Below are 21,044 nucleotides of genomic sequence, written 5' to 3'. Positions count from 1 at the left end.
GTATGCCTTCAGTTTACGTATTTCAGTTTTTCCGTTCCGTTCAAAGATAGAACATGTCCTATCATTGTCCCCTTAACGGACAAGAATAGTACTGTTCTATTAGGGGCTAGCTGTTCTGCAAAAAAACTGAATGCACAAAGACGTCATCTGTATTTTTTGCGGACCGCAAAATACTGAAAAAGCCATACGGTCGTGTGCAAGAGGCCTAAATCTGTGTTAGTGAGCACTTCTCCTTTGCCGAGATAATCCATCCCACCTCACAGGTGTGGCATATCAAGGTGCTGATTAGACAGCATGAATATTGCATAGGTGTGCCTTAGACTGCCCACAATAAAAGACCACTCTGAAATGTGCAGTTTGATCACACAGCACAATGCCACAGATGTCGCAACATTTGAGGGAGCGTGCAATTGGCATGCTGACTGCAGGAATGTCTACCAGAGCTGTTGCCCGTGCAATGAATGTTCATTTCTCTACCATAAGCCGTCTCCAAAGGCGTTTCTGAGAATTTGGCAGTACATCCAAACGGCCTCACAACCACAGACCTGTCATTTTGTTGGACTTACGCCAATGATAAACGTCTTCACCTTTCACAGTGTAATGCTGCCTAATCTGTAATTCTGAATAATTAATAACTTTACACCAGCAGTATTCTTCCATCCAGTGCAATCCTGAAATACTAATTTCCCATAACATGCAACTTTCTCGCAGACTATTTTAAAGGGTGAATAGACAAGCAATTTTCGCGGTCAGTATGAGATCAAAGCTCTAATAATGTAAGGACATGAGTGATCCTGCATCCGATGGACAAAAGGCTCTAAAAGATGTCTCATTAGAGCAGTGGAAAGTAACTGATTGTGACCTAATTATATTTTGCACACTCTAGCAATAATGTGAAGTACCGGTAATTAAATTGTAAATGCTACAGAACCTCATTTAGCAAATCTAGTCATTTACTTGTCTAATAATGAATGTAATATAGTCATTACAGAAAATATATGGATGCATCATTGGTTTCTATAATTGACATGACACAGAACTCTCATAATTTCAGAGACCGCTAGCAAAGGGACAGTAGAAGAGATTATTTTAAGTATACATTTTGTTAAAAGGTATTTCAAATCAAACAGCTATTTCCAGATGTAATAGACTAATATGCACCGTGGTTATGCTGGATCATCAGAATCTGGCAGCATAGCTGTGTTCATATTCTTATAATTTGCTGACACTGAAATAAGACATTAACCATGGCTGCTATATTTCAATCTAATGTCCCTGGAACATATATTTACTCAGTATCTTAACCTAAAGAGTCACATCGCTGTCTTATGTGATAATGTCCTCAAAATATTAGAGAATCAGACCATATGACATTTGCTATTTGTCCTGCAGAGGGCGCCTTCTAACCATTACAAAAAAATAATCAGTCTTGTATGGGTGACATTAAAGGGGTTGTCCAGCCTAGAAGCTGAAAACTCCTATGGTCTTTACCTGTGCCTCTGAACATATAAAAGCAGAAATCACCTGCCTATGGTCCATCCCCTGCTCCATTCATGGCTGCATTGGACCAGGAAATGGCTAGGTCCAGTGACCACTACGGCCAATCAAAGGCGTCAGTGGTCATATTAGCTTGAATAGTAACTCACAGCTGCGATGTAACATTCAAGCTGATGTGACCGTCGAGGCCTGTTATTCGCTGCAGTGGTCATGGGGTCGGAAGCAACTTGGATTGAAGCAGCGGTGTTCAGGTGAGCAGGTTCGGACAATAGGGTTTGTCGACTCGAAGGTAGGACTACCCTTTTATGGCTATACTGGGTTTAGTGAGCAGTGCTGTGATCAGTCATGTGATCCTGGTGAGCACATGATGTTACATGACCACCAGGACCGATAGCGGCTGTTAAGCAATCCACAGTGCTAATTGAGTCCTGTGGATAGGAATTTAACGATGACAGGAGAGATAGAAACCACTTCTGTCTTCTCTACTGGGTACTCAGCAACCTCTGACAGTTGGACACCCAACATCCAGCTACCCAGTTGCTCAGGAAATTAGAATAAACTTGTTGATTTTTAGATTTTAGATCCATTCCTGTGTTTAGCTAAAAAAAAAAAAAAAGCGACAAGAACAGCAACAAAAAAAAAATTACATTGGGCCCTATAATTACATAATGTAGGATAATAATTGCTGACATAAGGAAAAAATTAAGAATCAAACCTTTTCTTTCAATAGGTACAGACAGGACATCAGCACTCTCATTAGCACGGTAGATCTTCTTATCAAACTGTAGAGTGGGCTCATCTTCGGTGTCATTAATGTTAACGGTGGCTTTAGTGATCTGCCCCAGAAGGGCATAGGCTGGCATGCTCAGCTCCACTGTGAAATGTTCAATATTCTCATATACCTGGTCGTCATTAATGATGATGGTACAGGCTTTACTGTCTTCTCGCTCATCAAACTGCACCTGATCGATTTACATAAGAAACACGATAACACCACATAGCAGCGCTGAAATGTCTCTTAATAGCAAACGTCCATGTCTTCATTGCAGTTTCTCAACTGTTACTGTAATTTTACCATGAATGTTAAAGGGATTCTCCACCTTTTATTAAGTGATGGCCTATCCTCAGGACTGACTTAAAGGGGAGCAGCACTGCAGGGATGAGCTGAGTCCACTACAAAGTAGACATAGATGGGAGCAGAACTGCAGCGACCAACTGAGTCCACTACAAAGTAGACATCAAATCTAGCAGTGCTGCAGGGACAAAATCAGTCCACTACAAAGCACACATCAATCCTAGCAGTGCTGCAGGGACAAGATCAGTCCACTACAAAGCACACATCAATCCTAGCAGTGCTGCAGGGACAAGATCAGTCCACTACAAAGCAGACATCAATCCTAGCAGTGCTGCAGGGACAAGATCAGTCCACTACAAAGCAGACATCAATCCTAGCAGTGCTGCAGGGACAAGATCAGTCCACTACAAAGCAGACATCAATCCTAGCAGTGCTGCAGGGACAAGATCAGTCCACTACAAAGCAGACATCAATCCTAGCAGTGCTGCAGGGACAAGATCAGTCCACTACAAAGCAGACATCAATCCTAGCAGTGCTGCAGGGACAAGATCAGTCCACTACAAAGCAGACATCAATCCTAGCAGTGCTGCAGGGACAAGATCAGTCCACTACAAAGCAGACATCAATCCTAGCAGTGCTGCAGGGACAAGATCAGTCCACTACAAAGCAGACATCAATCCTAGCAGTGCTGCAGGGACAAGATCAGTCCACTACAAAGCAGACATCAATCCTAGCAGTGCTGCAGGGACAAGATCAGTCCACTACAAAGCAGACATCAATCCTAGCAGTGCTGCAGGGACAAGATCAGTCCACTACAAAGTAGACATCAATCCTAGCAGTGCTGCAGGGACAAGATCAGTCCACTACAAAGCAGACATCAATCCTAGCAGTGCTGCAGGGACAAGATCAGTCCACTACAAAGCAGACATCAATCCTAGCAGTGCTGCAGGGACAAGATCAGTCCACTACAAAGCAGACATCAATCCTAGCAGTGCTGCAGGGACAAGATCAGTCCACTACAAAGCAGACATCAATCCTAGCAGTGCTGCAGGGACAAGATCAGTCCACTACAAAGCAGACATCAATCCTAGCAGTGCTGCAGGGACAAGATCAGTCCACTACAAAGCACACATCAATCCTAGCAGTGCTGCAGGGACAAGATCAGTCCACTACAAAGCAGACATCAATCCTAGCAGTGCTGCAGGGACAAGATCAGTCCACTACAAAGCAGACATCAATTCTAGCAGTGCTGCAGGGACAAGATCAGTCCACTACAAAGCAGACATCAATCCTAGCAGTGCTGCAGGGACAAGATCAGTCCACTACAAAGCAGACATCAATCCTAGCAGTGCTGCAGGGACAAGATCAGTCCACTACAAAGTAGACATCAATGGGAGCAGCAATGCACGGACAAGCTGAGTTCACCAGAAAGTAGACGGAGCTGTCTGTTTCCAGCACTAGAGCTATGGCAGGGGTGCGAGGTGTCAGACCCCTGCCAATCAGCTAGTGATCTGAGGATAGGACATCATTTAATAAAGGATAGATAACCCCTTTAAGTAATCTAATTACACCCACACAAAATATATTACTTTCCTTGGTAACTTGCTAGGTGGTATGGTTTTCATATAAAATAGATAGAAGAAAAGAAAATTCTAGAAAATAAGTGAAAACACCAATATTCTAGACACGAAGCAGAAAAGTGCTTTGTGGCAGAATTGTATACTGTATATCAAATGTCATAATAAAATAACATCTTCCAGTAAAGTCAAATTCTATCTTCCGTAAACAGGCAAAAAGGGATTCCTGTTCTGGGGACTATTCAGAACAATTCTACAGCACACTGTGCTAGCTGCTCCAGAGACAGGATGAAACCATGGTCCTGTATTCTGCATAGATAGTCATTAATCATGAAGGGAAGAATAGAGTATTTTGGGGAACTGCGGTATACAATCCATAACACTTTAAAATAGGTTCAATAATTATTTGACCATACTGTAGGTTCACCAAATATGAATATTATATACAATTAGATTAAAATGAAGTTTCACCATTGAAATCCAATTTTTGTTATGTTTTATTTAAATTCTGTGTGGACTATTTAAATTAAATCCCTTCCATAGACATAGATTTAGTAGATCTGTTACCTGCCTGCATTTGCCACTAGAGGAGCTTACTGCATACTGTGATCATTGAGTACAATGTATAACACTATGCAGAAAACTACTACACTTCTACTGGCAACTGCAGCTTGTTTTTTGTTTTATCTATAGCTATGATATATCTATACAATGGAGTTCTAAACATTATACTAAAATACTAAGAAATTAATGAGCTTAGAATTGTGTACCAACTACTTACATGATGATAAAAGGTGAAGACGGTAAGGTTTTAGCACCTAGGTACAAAGTTAAATAAATGAAGATATTTTACCTGGCCAGCATATTCTACATAGTCCTGCTGTGCTGGTCCAGAGCTGACACCGGAGCTTGATGTGGCAGTTCCCTGCTCTGTCCGGCATAGGACTATTGCATACTGATTAAGATTTCCAGTCCTTTTTACATTAACACTTATGGATCCTGCTTTTTCACTTACGTTGTAGCTTTTAACAAAAAATATACACATTAGTGACCGATTCTCTGAAAAAAAAAATGTAAGCAGTAGAACAGTAGCTAGAACATATTCAGTGTTGGATGTCACAAACCCCCCTTTCCATGTAAATCACTCTATGGGAATAAAATCTTGAAGCATAGTCTAAAATCTCAATCCATTTATTCTTAGACATCACTTAGCAACAATGAAGAGCGATGTGTATCAAAACTGATAAGAGCTCAAAGACAAGATACGCTCACGACCTAACGATATGATAATTTTTGTGGAGGAGTATTTTAATTTTTACTATTTTACCCAGGTAAGGCTGCGTTCACACTTCATTTATTTGATAACTTATTTCCATCAGTTATTGTGAGTCAAACCCAGTAGTGAAGCCTACTCAGAGATCAGGTATAATGGAAAGATCTGCTTAGCCTAGTTTTGGCTCACAATAACTGATGGAAATAACTGACCAAATAACTGAAGTGTGAACTTATTCTAATAAAGGGGTATTCCTGTAATTTCAATGTATCCCCTATCCATAGAATAAGGGATATAACTACACTGCTCAAAAAAATAAAGGGAACACAAAAAGAACACATCCTAGATCTGAATTAATTAAATATTCTTCTGAAATACTTTGTTTTTTACATAGTTGAATGTGTTGACAACAAAATCACACAAAAATTAAAAAATGGAAATCAATATTTTTAATCCATGGAGGTCTGGATTTGGAGTCACACTCAAAATTAAAGTGGAAAAACACACTACAGGCTGATCCAACTTTGATGTAATGTCCTTAAAACAAGTCAAAATGAGGCTCAGTAGTGTGTGTGGCCTCCACGTGCCTGTATGACCTCCCTACAACGCCTGTGCATGCTCCTGATGAGGTGGCGGACGGTCTCCTGAGGGATCTCCTCCCAGACCTGGACTAAAGCATCTGCCAACTCCTGGACAGTCTGTGGTGCAACGTGACGTTGGTGGATAGAGCGAGACATGATGTCCCAGATGTGCTCAATTGGATTCAGGTCTGGGGAACGGGCGGGCCAGTCTATAGCATCAATGCCTTCGTCTTGCAGGAACTGCTGACACACTCCAGCCACATGAGGTCTAGCATTGTCTTGCATTAGGAGGAACCCAGGGCCAACCGCACCAGCATATGGTCTCACAAGGGGTCTGAGGATCTCATCTCGGTACCTAATGGCAGTCAGGCTACCTCTGGCGAGCACATGGAGGGCTGTGCGGCCCTCCAAAGAAATGCCACCCCACACCATTACTGACCCAATGCCAAACCGGTCATGCTGGAGGATGTTGCAGGCAGCAGAACGTTCTCCACGGCGTCTCCAGACTCTGTCACGTCTGTCACATGTGCTCAGTGTGATCCTGCTTTCATCTGTGAAGAGCACAGGGCGCCAGTGGCGAATTTGCCAATCTTGATGTTCTCTGGCAAATGCCAAACATCCTGCACGGTGTTGGGCTGTAAGCACAACCCCCACCTGTGGACGTCGGGCCCTCATATCACCCTCAAGGAGTTTGTTTCTGACCGTTTGAGCAGACACATGCACATTTGTGGCCTGCTGGAGGTCATTTTGCAGGGCTCTGGCAGTGCTCCTCCTGTTCCTCCTTGCACAAAGGCGGAGGTAGCGGTCCTGCTGCTGGGTTGTTGCCCTCCTACGGCCTCCTCCACGTCTCCTGATGTACTGGCCTGTCTCCTGGTAGCGCCTCCATGCTCTGGACACTACGCTGACAGACACAGCAAACCTTCTTGCCACAGCTCGCATTGATGTGCCATCCTGGATAAGCTGCACTACCTGAGCCACTTGTGTGGGTTGTAGACTCCGTCTCATGCTACCACTAGAGTGAAAGCACCGCCAGCATTCAAAAGTGACCAAAACATCAGCCAGGAAGCATAGGAACTGAGAAGTGGTCTGTGGTTACCACCTGCAGAACCACTCCTTTATTGGGGGTGTCTTGCTAATTGCCTATAATTTCCACCTGTTGTCTATCCCATTTGCACTACAGCATGTGAAATTGATTGTCACTCAGTGTTGCTTCCTAAGTGGACAGTTTGATTTCACAGAAGAGTGATTGACTTGGAGTTACATTGTGTTGCTTAAGTGTTCCCTTTATTTTTTTGAGCAGTGTATTAGACCAGCTGGTGTCCTAAAGCTTGGACCCCCACAGTCACAAAACAGATATGTTGTTCCCAGAAATGAACGGAGGGGAAGGCTGAGCATGCGCACTGCCACTTCATTCATCGTTATTGGATTGCCAGAGATAGCAGAGTACAGCACTTGTCTCAAAGAGCTGAATGAAGTGGCAGTGCCCATGCTCAAATTGCCATTGCATTCATTTCAGGGGGCCACGTGGGATATGAGACCCCCATTCTCATCAATGGTAGAGGTCCCAGTGGTAGAACCTCATCTGATCTAATAGTTATCTCCTGTGTATAGGAGATAACTTGAAATTACCGGAATACCCCTTTAATGAGGGTAAATAAATAAAAATCTGCTTAACACAACACATCAAAGTCTAGTCCAGAAATAAAAGGAACACAGTCTTCAAAACAAAGTACAGTCTGAAGAAACCACTGCAAACAGTGGCAACCATAATAAAGGATAAAACAAACATTTCTATTAAATTGCTTGTTTGTTCTCTGGATCTTATCTTATTTCCTTGACAGGTAACTGATGAAAGTATCGAAAACGCATACTGTGATCTTAAAAATGGAAGCTTTATCAGACTCAACAGGGCATTCTGGCGAGTTAAGATGAAGGAGAATAGAAATAGTAAAGGCTTACATTGAAATATCACATAGGGTATTCAATACAATGCTTTCGGAAAGTCTGCAGACCCTTTTATTTTTTCACATTTTGTTGTATTGCAGCATTGTGCTAAAATAAAAAATAAAAATCAAGTTTTACCATCATTCTGTGCTCAATACCCCATAATGACATAAAAGTGGGTTTCCTCCAGGTACTCCGATTTCCTCCCACACTCCAAAGACATACGGATAGGGAACTTAGATTGTGAGCCCCATTGGGGACAGAGAGATGCTAATGTCTGTAAAGTGCTGCGAAATATAGTAGCGCTTTATAAGTGCATAAAATAAATAATACATTTCCTCAGTATTTAGTTGAAGCACCACAAGGTTTGCACACATTGATTTGGAGATTTTTTGTCATTCTTCTCTGCAAATCCACTCAAGCTCTGTCAGATTGAATGGGCACCATCGGTGGACAGGCATTTTGAGTTCTTTCCAGAGATGGTCGATTGGGTTCAAGTCAGGGCTCTGGCTGGGCCACTCAAGGACATTCACAGAGTTGTACCTAAGCCATTCCTGTGTTTAGGGTCATTGACTTGTTGGCAGGTGAAACTCTGGACCAGTCTTAGGTTCAGAGCACTCTGGATCAGGTTTTCATTAAGAATATCCCTGTACTTTGCTCCATTCAGCTTTTCTTCAACCCTGACCAGTCTCCCTGTCCCTGCCACAGAAAAACAACCCCATTGCATGATGCTGCCGCCATCATGCTTCACTCTAGGGATGGTATTGAGCAGATGATGAGAAGTGCCTAGTTTTCTCCAGAAATGATGCTTAGAACTGAGACTAAAAAGTCCAATCTTGGTTTCATTAGAACAGAGAATCATGTTTCTCACAGTCTGAGTGTCCTTTAGGTGCTCTTTTTTTGCAAACTCTAGGCCGGATTTCATGCGTCTTTTACTGAGGAGGGACTTCTTTCTACCGACTCTGCCATAAAGCACAGATTGGTGGCATACTGCAGTGATGGTTGACCTTCTGGCAGTTTCTCATATCTGCACACAGGATCTTTGGAGCTCAGCCAGAGTGACCATTGCGTTCTTGGTCACCTCCTTTATCAAGGCCCTTCTCCCCTGATTACTTAGTTTGGTGGGGCAGCCAGGTCTAGGAAGAGCCCTGGTTGTTCCAAAATACTTCAAGTAGGAAGCCACTGTGCTCTTAGTAACTTTCAGTGCAGCAGAATTTTTTCTACCATTTGTCCCTACATAATCCTATCCAAATCATGTCAAGTCAACCAAATTTACCACAGGTGGAAGATTCAATCAAATGCAATTCAGTCAAAATAAAACATCTCGAAAGGTGATCGACAGAAATGGGAGGCCCCCAGAGCTAAATGGCAAGTTTTATAGCAAAATGTCTGGATACTTATATCCATGAGAAATGTTAGATTTTCCTTTTTAATAAAATAGCAAATATTTCTAAAATTCTGTTTTCACCTTGTCATTATGGGTTATTGAGTGCAGACTGATGGGGGAAACTTGAAGTTTTGTTTATTTTAGCACAAGGCCGCAACAAAACAAAATGTGAAAAAAGTGAGAATCTGAAGACTTTCCAAATACATTGTATATTGTTGACCGTTTAGTGATTAAACCTGTGTATGTACAAACCGGATTCCAAAAAAGTTGGGACACTATACAAATCGTGAATAAAAACTGAATGCAATGATGTGGAGGTGCCAACTTCTAATATTTTATTCAGAATAGAACATAAATCATGGAACAAAAGTTTAAACTGAGAAAATGTACCATTTTAACCGCTTGCCGCCACGCTAACGCCGAAAGGCGTCATTTCTGCGGCGCTCCCAGGTCACACTAACGCCAATAGGCGTCATCTCGCGTGAGCCGAGATTTCCTGTGAACGCGCGCACACAGGCGCGCGCGCTCACAGGAACGGAAGGTAAGAGAGTTGATCTCCAGCCTGCCAGCGGCGATCGTTCGCTGGCAGGCTGGAGATGTGTTTTTTTTTAACCCCTAACAGGTATATTAGACGCTGTTTTGATAACAGCGTCTAATATACCTGCTACCTGGTCCTCTGGTGGTCCCCTTTGTTTGGATCGACCACCAGAGGACACAGGTAGCTCAGTAAAGTAGCACCAAGCACCACTACACTACACTACACCCCCCCCGTCACTTATTAACCCCTTATTAGCCCCTGATCACCCCTGATCACCCCATATAGACTCCCTGATCACCCCCCTGTCATTGATTACCCCCCTGTCATTGATTACCCCCCTGTAAAGCTCCATTCAGACGTCCGCATGATTTTTACGGATCCACTGATAGATGGATCGGATCCGCAAAACGCATCCGGACGTCTGAATGAAGCCTTACAGGGGCGTGATCAATGACTGTGGTGATCACCCCATATAGACTCCCTGATCACCCCCCTGTAAAGCTCCATTCAGATGTCCGCATGATTTTTACGGATGCACTGATAGATGGATCGGATCCGCAAAATGCATCCGGACGTCTGAATGAAGCCTTACAGGGGCATGATCAATGACTGTGGTGATCACCCCATATAGACTCCCTGATCACCCCCCTGTAAAGCTCCATTCAGATGTCCGCATGATTTTTACGGATGCACTGATAGATGGATCGGATCCGCAAAACGCATCCGGACGTCTGAATGAAGCCTTACAGGGGCATGATCAATGACTGTGGTGATCACCCCCCTGTCATTGATTACCCCCCCTGTAAAGCTCCATTCAGATGTCCGCATGATTTTTACGGATGCACTGATAGATGGATCGGATCCGCAAAATGCATCCGGACGTCTGAATGAAGCCTTACAGGGGCGTGATCAATGACTGTGGTGATCACCCCATATAGACTCCCTGATCACCCCCCTGTCATTGATTACCCCCCTGTCATTGATTACCCCCCTGTAAAGCTCCATTCAGACGTCCGCATGATTTTTACGGATCCACTGATAGATGGATCGGATCCGCAAAACGCATACGGACGTCTGAATGAAGCCATACAGGGGCGTGATCAATGACTGGTGATCACCCCATATAGACTCCCTGATCACCCCCCCTGTCATTGATTACCCCCCTGTAAAGCTCCATTCAGACGTCCGCATGATTTTTACGGATCCACTGATAGATGGATCGGATCCGCAAAACGCATACGGACGTCTGAATGGAGCCTTACACGGGCGTGATCAATGACTGTGGTGATCACCCCATATAGACTCCCTGATCACCCCCCTGTCATTGATCACCCCCCTGTCATTGATCAACCCCCTGTCATTGATCAACCCCCTGTCATTGATCACCCCCCTGTCATTGATCACCCCTCTGTAAGGCTCCATTCAGACATTTTTTTGGCCCAAGTTAGCGGAATTATTATTTTTTTTTTCTTACAAAGTCTCATATTCCACTAACTTGTGTCAAAAAATAAAATCTCACATGAACTCACCCTACCCCTCACGGAAACCAAATGCGTAAAATTTTTTAGACATTTATATTCCAGACTTCTTCTCACGCTTTAGGGCCCCTAGAATGCCAGGGCAGTATAAATACCCCACATGTGACCCCATTTCGGAAAGAAGACACCCCCAGGTATTCCGTGAGGGGCATATTGAGTCCATGAAAGATTGAAATTTTTGTCCCAAGTTAGCGGAACGGAAGACTTTGTGAGAAAAAAATTAAAAATATCAATTTCCGCTAACTTGTGCCAAAAAAAAAAAAAATTCTATGAACTCGCCATGCCCCTCATTGAATACCTTGGGGTGTCTTCTTTCCAAAATGGGGTCACATGTGGGGTATTTATACTGCCCTGGCATTCTAGGGGCCCCAAAGCGTGAGAAGAAGTCTGGTATCCAAATGTCTAAAAATGCCCTCCTAAAAGGAATTTGGGCACCTTTGCGCATCTAGGCTGCAAAAAAGTGTCACACATCTGGTATCACCGTACTCAGGAGAAGTTGGGGAATGTGTTTTGGGGTGTCATTTTACATATACCCATGCTGGGTGAGATAAATATCTTGGTCAAATGCCAACTTTGTATAAAAAAATGGGAAAAGTTGTCTTTTGCCAAGATATTTCTCTCACCCAGCAAGGGTATATGTAAAATGACACCCCAAAACACATTCCCCAACTTCTCCTGAATACGGCGATACCACATGTGTGACACTTTTTTGCAGCCTAGGTGGGCAAAGGGGCCCATATTCCAAAGAGCACCTTTAGGATTTCACAGGTCATTTACCTACTTACCACACATTAGGGCCCCTGGAAAATGCCAGGGCAGTATAACTACCCCACAAGTGACCCCATTTTGGAAAGAAGACACCCCAAGGTATTCCGTGAGGGGCATGGCGAGTTCCTAGAATTTTTTATTTTTTGTCACAAGTTAGTGGAAAATGATGATTTCTTTTTTTTTTTTTTTTTTTCATACAAAGTCTCATATTCCACTAACTTGTGACAAAAAATAAAAACTTCCATGAACTCACTATGCCCATCAGCGAATACCTTGGGGTCTCTTCTTTCCAAAATGGGGTCACTTGTGGGGTAGTTATACTGCCCTGGCATTCTAGGGGCCCAAATGTGTGGTAAGGAGTTTGAAATCAAATTCTGTAAAAAATGACCTGTGAAATCCGAAAGGTGCTCTTTGGAATATGGGCCCCTTTGCCCACCTAGGCTGCAAAAAAGTGTCACACATCTGGTATCCCCGTACTCAGGAGAAGGTGGGGAATGTGTTTTGGGGTGTCATTTTACATATACCCCTGCTGGGTGAGAGAAATATCTTGGCAAAAGACAACTTTTCCCATTTTTTTATACAAAGTTGGCATTTGACCAAGATATTTATCTCACCCAGCATGGGTATATGTAAAAAGACACCCCAAAACACATTCCTCAACTTCTCCTGAATACAGAGATACCAGATGTGTGACACTTTTTTGCAGCCTAGGTGGGCAAAGGGGCCCATATTCCAAAGAGCACCTTTCGGATTTCACAGGTCATTTTTTACAGAATTTGATTTCAAACTCCTTACCACACATTCGGGCCCCTAGAATGCCAGGGCAGTATAACTACCCCACAAGTGACCCCATTTTGGAAAGAAGAGACCCCAAGGTATTCGCTGATGGGCATAGTGAGTTCATGGAAGTTTTTATTTTTTGTCACAAGTTAGTGGAATATGAGACTTTGTATGAAAAAAAAAATAAAAAAAAAAAATCATCATTTTCCACTAACTTGTGACAAAAAATAAAAAATTCTAGGAACTTGCCATGCCCATCACGAAATACCTTGGGGTCTCTTCTTTCCAAAATGGGGTCACTTGTGGGGTAGTTATACTGCCCTGACATTCTAGGGGCCCAAATGTGTGGTAAGGAGTTTGAAATCAAATTCTGTAAAAAATGACCTGTGAAATCCGAAAGGTGCTCTTTGGAATATGGGCCCCTTTGCCCACCTAGGCTGCAAAAAAGTGTCACACATCTGGTATCTCTGTATTCAGGAGAAGTTGAGGAATGTGTTTTGGGGTGTCTTTTTACATATACCCATGCTGGGTGAGATAAATATCTTGGTCAAATGCCAACTTTGTATAAAAAAATGGGAAAAGTTGTCTTTTGCCAAGATATTTCTCTCACCCAGCAGGGGTATATGTAAAATGACACCCCAAAACACATTCCTCAACTTCTCCTGAATACAGAGATACCAGATGTGTGACACTTTTTTGCAGCCTAGGTGGGCAAAGGGGCCCATATTCCAAAGAGCACCTTTCGGATTTCACAGGTCATTTTTTACAGAATTTGATTTCAAACTCCTTACCACACATTTGGGCCCCTAGAATGTCAGGGCAGTATAACTACCCCACAAGTGACCCCATTTTGGAAAGAAGAGACCCCAAGGTATTTCGTGATGGGCATAGTGAGTTCATAGAAGTTTTTATTTTTTGTCACAAGTTAGTGGAATATGAGACTTTGTAATAAAAAAAAAAAAATAAAAATCATCATTTTCCGCTAACTTGTGACAAAAAATAAAAAGTTCTATGAACTCACTATGCCCATCAGCGAATACCTTAGGGTGTCTACTTTCCGAAATGGGGTCATTTGTGGGGTGTTTGTACTGTCTGGGCATTGTAGAACCTCAGGAAACATGACAGGTGCTCAGAAAGTCAGAGCTGCTTCAAAAAGCGGAAATTCACATTTTTGTACCATAGTTTGTAAACGCTATAACTTTTACCCAAACCATTTTTTTTTACCCAAACATTTTTTTTTTTATCAAAGACATGTAGAACTATAAATTTAGAGCAAAATTTCTATATGGATGTCGTTTTTTTTGCAAAATTTTACAACTGAAAGTGAAAAATGTCATTTTTTTTGCAAAAAAATCGTTAAATTTCGATTAATAACAAAAAAAGTAAAAATGTCAGCAGCAATGAAATACCACCAAATGAAAGCTCTATTAGTGAGAAGAAAAGGAGGTAAAATTCATTTGGGTGGTAAGTTGCATGACCGAGCAATAAACGGTGAAAGTAGTGTAGTGCCGATTTGTAAAAAAGGGCCTGGTCTTTAGAGGGGTATAAACCTGTGGTCCTTAAGTGGTTAAGGGAAAAATATGTTGAATCAGAATTTCATGGTGTCAACAAATCCCCAAAAAGTTGGGACAAGGCCATTTTCACCACTGTGTGGCATCTCCCCTTCTTCTTACAACACTCAACAGACGTCTGGGGACCGAGGAGACCAGTTTCTCAAGTTTAGAAATAGGAATGCTCTCCCATTCTTGTCTAATACAGGCCTCTAACTGTTCAATCGTCTTGGGCCTTCTTTGTTGCACCTTCCTCTTTATGATGCGCCAAATGTTCTCTATAGGTGAAAGATCTGGACTGCAGACTAGCCATTTCAGTACCCGGATCCTTCTCCTACGCAGCCATGATGTTGTGATTGATGCAGAATGTGGTCTGGCATTATCTTGTTGAAAAATGCAGGGTCTTCCCTGAAAGAGATGACGTTGGGATGGGAGCATATGTTGTTCTAGAACCTGAATATATTTTTCTGCATTGATGGTGCCTTTCCAGACATGCAAGCTGCCCATGCCACATGCACTCATGCAACCCCATACCATCAGAGATGCAGGCTTCTGAACTGAGCATTGATAACAACTTGGGTTGTCGTTGTCCTCTTTGGTTCGGATGACATGGCGTCCCAGATTTCCAAAAAAAACTTTGAATCGTGACTCGTCTGACCACAGAACAGTCTTCCATTTTGCCACACTCCATTTTAAATGATCCCTGGCCCAGTGAAAACGCCTGAGCTTGTGGATCTTGCTTAGAAATGGCTTCTTCTTTGCACTGTAGAGTTTCAGCTGGCAACGGCGGATGGCACGGTGGATTGTGTTCACTGACAATGGTTTCTGGAAGTATTCCTGAGCCCATTCTGTGATTTCCTTTACAGTAGCATTCCTGTTTGTGGTGCAGTGTCGTTTAACGGCCCGGAGATCACGGGCATCCAGTATGGTTTTACGGCCTTGACCCTTACGTACAGAGATTGTTCCAGATTCTCTGAATCTTAGGATGATGTTATGCACAGTTGATGATGATAGATGCAAAGTCTTTGCAATTTTTCGCTTGGTAACACCTTTCTGATATTGCTCCACTATCTTTCTGGGCAACATTGTGGGAATTGGTGATCCTCTACCCATCTTGGCTTCTGAGAGACACTGCCACTCTGAGAAGCTCTTTTTATACCCAATCATGTGTCCAATTGACCTAATTAGTGTTAATTGGTCTTCCAGCTCTTCGTTATGCTCAAATTTACTTTTTCCAGCCTCTTATTGCTACTTGTCCCAACTTTTTGGGGATTTGTTGACACCGTGAAAATTGGAATCAACGTATTTTTCCTTTAAAATGATACATTTACTCGGATTAAACGTTTGATCTGACATCTACGTTCTATTACAAATAAAATATTGACATTTGCCATCTCCACATCATTGCATTCAGTTTTTATTCACAATTTGTTTAGTGTCCCAACTTTTTTGGAATCCGGTTTGTACCTGTATTTTGTCTCTTAATACTGCAAAGTTGCAGGAGTTGTCTACTGAGAACAATTTTTTCCCCCTAACAATAAGCTAATCGTGTAGCAAAATAAATCCAGCATTTGAAACTGTCCCAAAATATCCACACTTGAATTTTTGGAAAAATACAAAAAGTCCATATATAGTCAAAAAGTCCATATATATGAACCCGCTCCCTGGTCTACATCTTTCGGTTAAATAGCCTTACCCATAACCAGCTCACTCATCCCAGTTAAAAAAACACACACATCACATGATTAATTACCATACTTAAAACCAAATTTTACTTGGGAGTTGACATGTTTGATTCACCAAAATTCACATTTTTCGCAGGAGTCTCAGTGTTGCCATATTTGATGCATTCTTTTATTATTGCATTGTATTTATTTTAGGGTAATAACCCTTTTGTGCACCTGGGCATACTTGTACATCTGAGGTGTGTGCGAAGTGTGTATGGAGCAGGCTCAGGAGCTGTGTTTGCTGCATACACATTGTGCGTCAGCTGTATTACACAGCTGACATCTGCCCACAGCGGCTGGGAAATGATAAAAATGGTATAAATTTGGTATTGGCATACTCATACTGTCCCACAGAACAGGGTCGTATTTTCTCAAAGCCACACTCAAAGACACTCACACTTTTTTAGGCCAAAACAAATACAGTTCTTTTTGAAGTATAAACAGCGTTTTAGTTACCAAAGGAAGTGTCTCACCTAGGAAACCCCCTATTACCTACAGGCAAGTGTTGGCTGTAGACAACTGACAACAAGCACTGGAATCAAAAGATATCCATGGTTTTCAATGAACACAGTGAAAATCTTTATTTTCCCTGAGCCTGAGAAAGCATTTAATATGATTAAAGGATAACTGTTGTATTTATTTTTTTGGAGTATTGGATTGTGGTGATTAATATCACCTTGGTGGCCCTATTTCAACTTTTCACTGTGTATTCAATTACCCCTTAATTCCACATTTTTGTTCCCTGTACTGCCTACTTTTACCTGTGCTTAAAATAGGGTTGCTAGGCATGGTCCGTCTGGATAGACGGAGCACGCAGGGTGCAGGGTCAGATTACTGACAGCCAGGGACTGTAAGTAAATGATTAAAGCCAGGTCCTCCCCAGCAGCTGATAAGTGCCTGGGCTGTGTGCACTTCTCCCTGTCCCTGCGCTTGGCAGACCCTCCCTCACTCAGCAGACCTGGAGAATGCAGAGTTGGTGCAGCGCAGACCAGGGAAGGGAGATCTGACATCTGCTCAGTGTATAAATGAAAGCAACATGTGGTAAGAGGACCCCTTTGTGCTGCAGGGGATTAACCCTTTAGTGGGAGGGCTCTGGTTACTGACACTTTTGGGGGGCTATTGTTACTGGCTAGTGAGGGCAGGCGGGATTAGCCTCAGGGTGAGGGCAGTGGCGGCCATCTTAACTGAATAGTGATATTGCAGTTTTATGCAGACTGGTTGCTAAGGGCTTAATCTTATTAAATATGGGGTAAGTCAGTCTAATAGTAACTGATTCTGGAATATCATGTCATTAGTAACTACATATATGAAAATTGAAATTAGGGTCTAAATGCACAGTTATCCTTTAACATGGCATTTTGTTTTAATATTTGTATTATGTTAAAGGGGTTTTCTGGGTATTTATAACTGATGACTTATCCTCAGGATAGGTCATCAGTATTAGATCGGCAGAGTTCCAACACCCGGCACCCTCTGTCGATCAGCAGTTTGGTGAGCACAGCGGCCTCAACTCAACTTACCAAGCAGAGTACCATCTATTGCAAAGTGGCTGTGCATGGAATTGCAGCTCAGGCCCCTTCACTTTAAAGGGAATGAGCTGAATCTAGGCCAAGTAACCGATAAACGTGATGTTATAGGCCTAGGAAGAGACCACAGCCTCCTGAGGATAGGCCATCAATATAGAAAACCCGTAAAACTTGACGTTTGCCCTTTATATGCAGTTTTGAAAGTGAAATTAGGATTTTTCAGAGCCTGACTGACTTACCTAACGTAGGTAAAGCTTATCAGCGACCACTGGATGTGGAACACATTGTCAGTGACCACATTGGGTTTACTGTCTTTCACAAGAAATTTAAAGTTATCCATGGTTTCCTTGTACTTGGCTTCATTTAGAATATAACGCATCAAGCCCAGGTTTATGTCCTCTGAAAAAGAAACACCTTTTAACGGACACATGAAGTGTGTGGATTTCCAGCAAAGTTACCATCTGAACAGGACATTCATTATTGTTTATTAAAAATGCAATAAACCCCAAGGATGAATCAGACACCATCACTGCTAAAGTGCAGATGTGAAACACCTGCAGCCCTGTAAACTATGCAATACAAACAATAATGATAATGGGAATAATGTATTGCCCATAATAAAATAGAGAGATATTGGAGGATAGCCCAGTAAGATGTTATTATACATCACGAGTACTCCACTTAAAGCATATATCCAGAGATTTACACAAAACCACCCAGGGAATGTGTCTGAGGGTGCACAATTTGTTTGTTAAAAAAAAATGTTTTAACTTTCTTTTAATGTATTTGTTTCCCAGAATTCCAGCTATATTAATTTCTTGTTTTGGGAGAAGCACTCCTGATGTAACTTTAATGAGGGTGTAGTGTAACGGCACTGGACTGTTCAATGCACACCCTTTTAACAAGTATAGTTATCAATATCCGATAACTTTAAAGGGCATCTGTCAGCAGATTTGTACCTATGAAACTGGCTGACCTGTTCCATGTGCACTTGGCAGCTGAAGGCATCTGTGTTGGTTCCATGTTCATATGTGTCTGCATTGCTGAGAAAAATTATGTTTTAATATATGCAAATGAGTCTCTAGGAGCAATAGGGGCATTGCCATTACACCTAGAGGTTCTGCTCTCTCTGCAACTGCCTCCCCCTCTGCACTTTAATTGACAGGACCAGGCATGATGACGTTTACACTACCTGGCCCTGTCAATCGAAGTGCAGAGGGCATGGCAGTTGCAGAGAGAGCAGATCGTCTAGGTGTAATGGCAACACTCTCGTTGCTCTTGGAGGCTCATTTGCATATATTAAAACATCATTTTTCCCAGCCTTGCAGACACATATGAACATGGGGCCAACACAGATGTCTTCAGCTGCCAAGCGCACATGTAACAGGTCAGCCGGTTTCACAGGTACAAATCTGCTGACAGATGCCCTTTAATATCTCCAGATAATTAGCACTTGAAGCATTTTTTGAGAAGTGTTTCCTTTAAAAAGAAACAAACCGTGTATTGTGGTTTTTTTTTGCAGTTTTTGCTGTGCATTAATGCACTATTTTTCTGCTGCACCACTACCAACACACATGCACATGCTCTAATAAGTCAACAATTTAAACTTATGAAGATTTTTATGAACTGAGCCAGATTTTTTTTTCTTTAAGAAAAAAGACCGAATAGTTTATTGAAAAAACAGCATACCTTGTGTAAATGAAGTGAGGAGTAACCCAGGTTTTAGTTTGTTTTCCAAATAGCCATGTGTGGGCCCACTTAAAATTTCATAGGTAAGTTGCTTGTCATCGGTGTCTGGATCTATGGTCATTAGTTCCTTCTTTGTAATGTAATTGGAAGCCTGGAAATAATCCAAATATTGCTGATTCTCACAAGTGAGATTACATTAAAATACATGTTGGAAGCAGAAAGCTTTGCATTGCAGAAAAATAATATCAACACCCATTAATACAGAAAGATGATACATGATTTATAATACCTATTGTGTTTTTAAAGAAACACTACAAGAGCAGTAATGTGTCCTTTAGGCCTCATGCACACGACCGTTCCGTTTTTTGCGGTCCGCATTCCGCGGATACGCAAAAAACGGAAGCCGCTTCTGTGCCTTCCACAATTTGCGGAACGGGCGGCCCATTGTAGAAATGCCACGGAACGGAGCAACGGATGCGGACAGCACACGCCGCAAAAACGGCGGGTCGGATGCGGACCCAAACTGCTGTGTGCATGAGGCCTTATTCAACTCTTTTTCCTACTCTGTCATGTGTCTAATCAAAACTGTTCGTAGACATAAAGAATTCTCCTGTATGTATTTTAGGTGATCAGCCATTTCCTATCCAGCTTCTAACAAGCCAATGTATCTATGGATATAAGAAAACTTGCTGCAGAAGGAGCTTTTGCTCTACTTCTCTGTTGGCTTTAAGAGACCTGGGACGTCTAGGAGATCAGCATATTAAGGCTCATGCACACGAACGTATTTTCTTTCTGTGTTCATTCCGTTTTCTTTGCGGACCGTATGTGAAACCATTCATTTCATTGGGTCAGCAAAAAAAATAACTGAGTTACTCCGTGTGCATTCCGTTTCCGTATGTCCGTTCCGCAAAAAATAGAACATGTCCTATTATTATTATTCTATTAGGGGCCAGCTGTTCCATTCTGCAAAATACGGAATGCACACGGCATGAGGCCTAACTCTACAAGGATGTCCCTGAATGCCCTTGCAAAATTAGCAGCTCATGTGATCTTAGCAGACCCAGATCAGCTCTAGGACCAACTGCCTTGTTAAAGTCTGCAGGTGCTATATCCCCTGTAAATAACACAAAAGAAAAAAATTTAATTGAAGAAAAAAAAAAAAGCCAATACAGATCACATTTGTAACCCCGCCCCCATAACCCATACCTCTCTTATATCAAAATTGCCATTATGGAGAGGGACATGATTTAAAAAAAAATCTAACTTAGTAGCACTTTGTGCTATTAAAAAAAGTTTTAAAGACTATTTTTTTTCCTTTTTTACCCCTGTATAAAAACAAAAAATGCTAAAATAAAAAAGATATAAAAATAAAGCCTCATATATCACTGAAAAAAGTTGGGGCTTTCAAAGACACATCTACTAAAAAAAAATGCATCTGGTCAGGAAGGGTGGGGGTAAATGGCCTTATTTTGAACTAGTCAAAGGGGTTTTCCCACAATACAAACGTATCCCCTTAGGATACGGTATAAGTATCTAATTGGCAAGTATCCATCCAGTATCTGATTGGTACTGATCAGATATTTAAGGGCACTTC

General features: G+C 42.1%; 1 protein-coding gene across 1 annotated transcript in view; it reads right to left on the bottom strand.

The window, feature by feature from the left end:
* Positions 1-21,044, bottom strand: part of FRAS1 (Fraser extracellular matrix complex subunit 1) — a 487,428-nt gene that overhangs the window by 62,158 nt on the left and 404,226 nt on the right. Inside the window, exons 52-55 of the mRNA XM_040418026.1 lie at positions 19,451-19,601; positions 18,001-18,160; positions 5,003-5,171; positions 2,213-2,459 (exon numbers count right to left, since the gene is read on the bottom strand). Of these exons, the coding sequence (XP_040273960.1) occupies positions 2,213-2,459; positions 5,003-5,171; positions 18,001-18,160; positions 19,451-19,601 (727 nt within the window). The remainder of the gene's footprint in view (positions 1-2,212; positions 2,460-5,002; positions 5,172-18,000; positions 18,161-19,450; positions 19,602-21,044) is intronic.

This window comes from Bufo bufo, chromosome 2 (genome assembly GCF_905171765.1).
Source record: "Bufo bufo chromosome 2, aBufBuf1.1, whole genome shotgun sequence".
In the NCBI taxonomy this organism is placed as follows: Eukaryota; Metazoa; Chordata; class Amphibia; order Anura; family Bufonidae; genus Bufo; species Bufo bufo.
The sequence above is the reverse complement of the archived record's forward strand: the minus strand, read 5'-3'. Positions and strand labels throughout refer to the sequence as shown.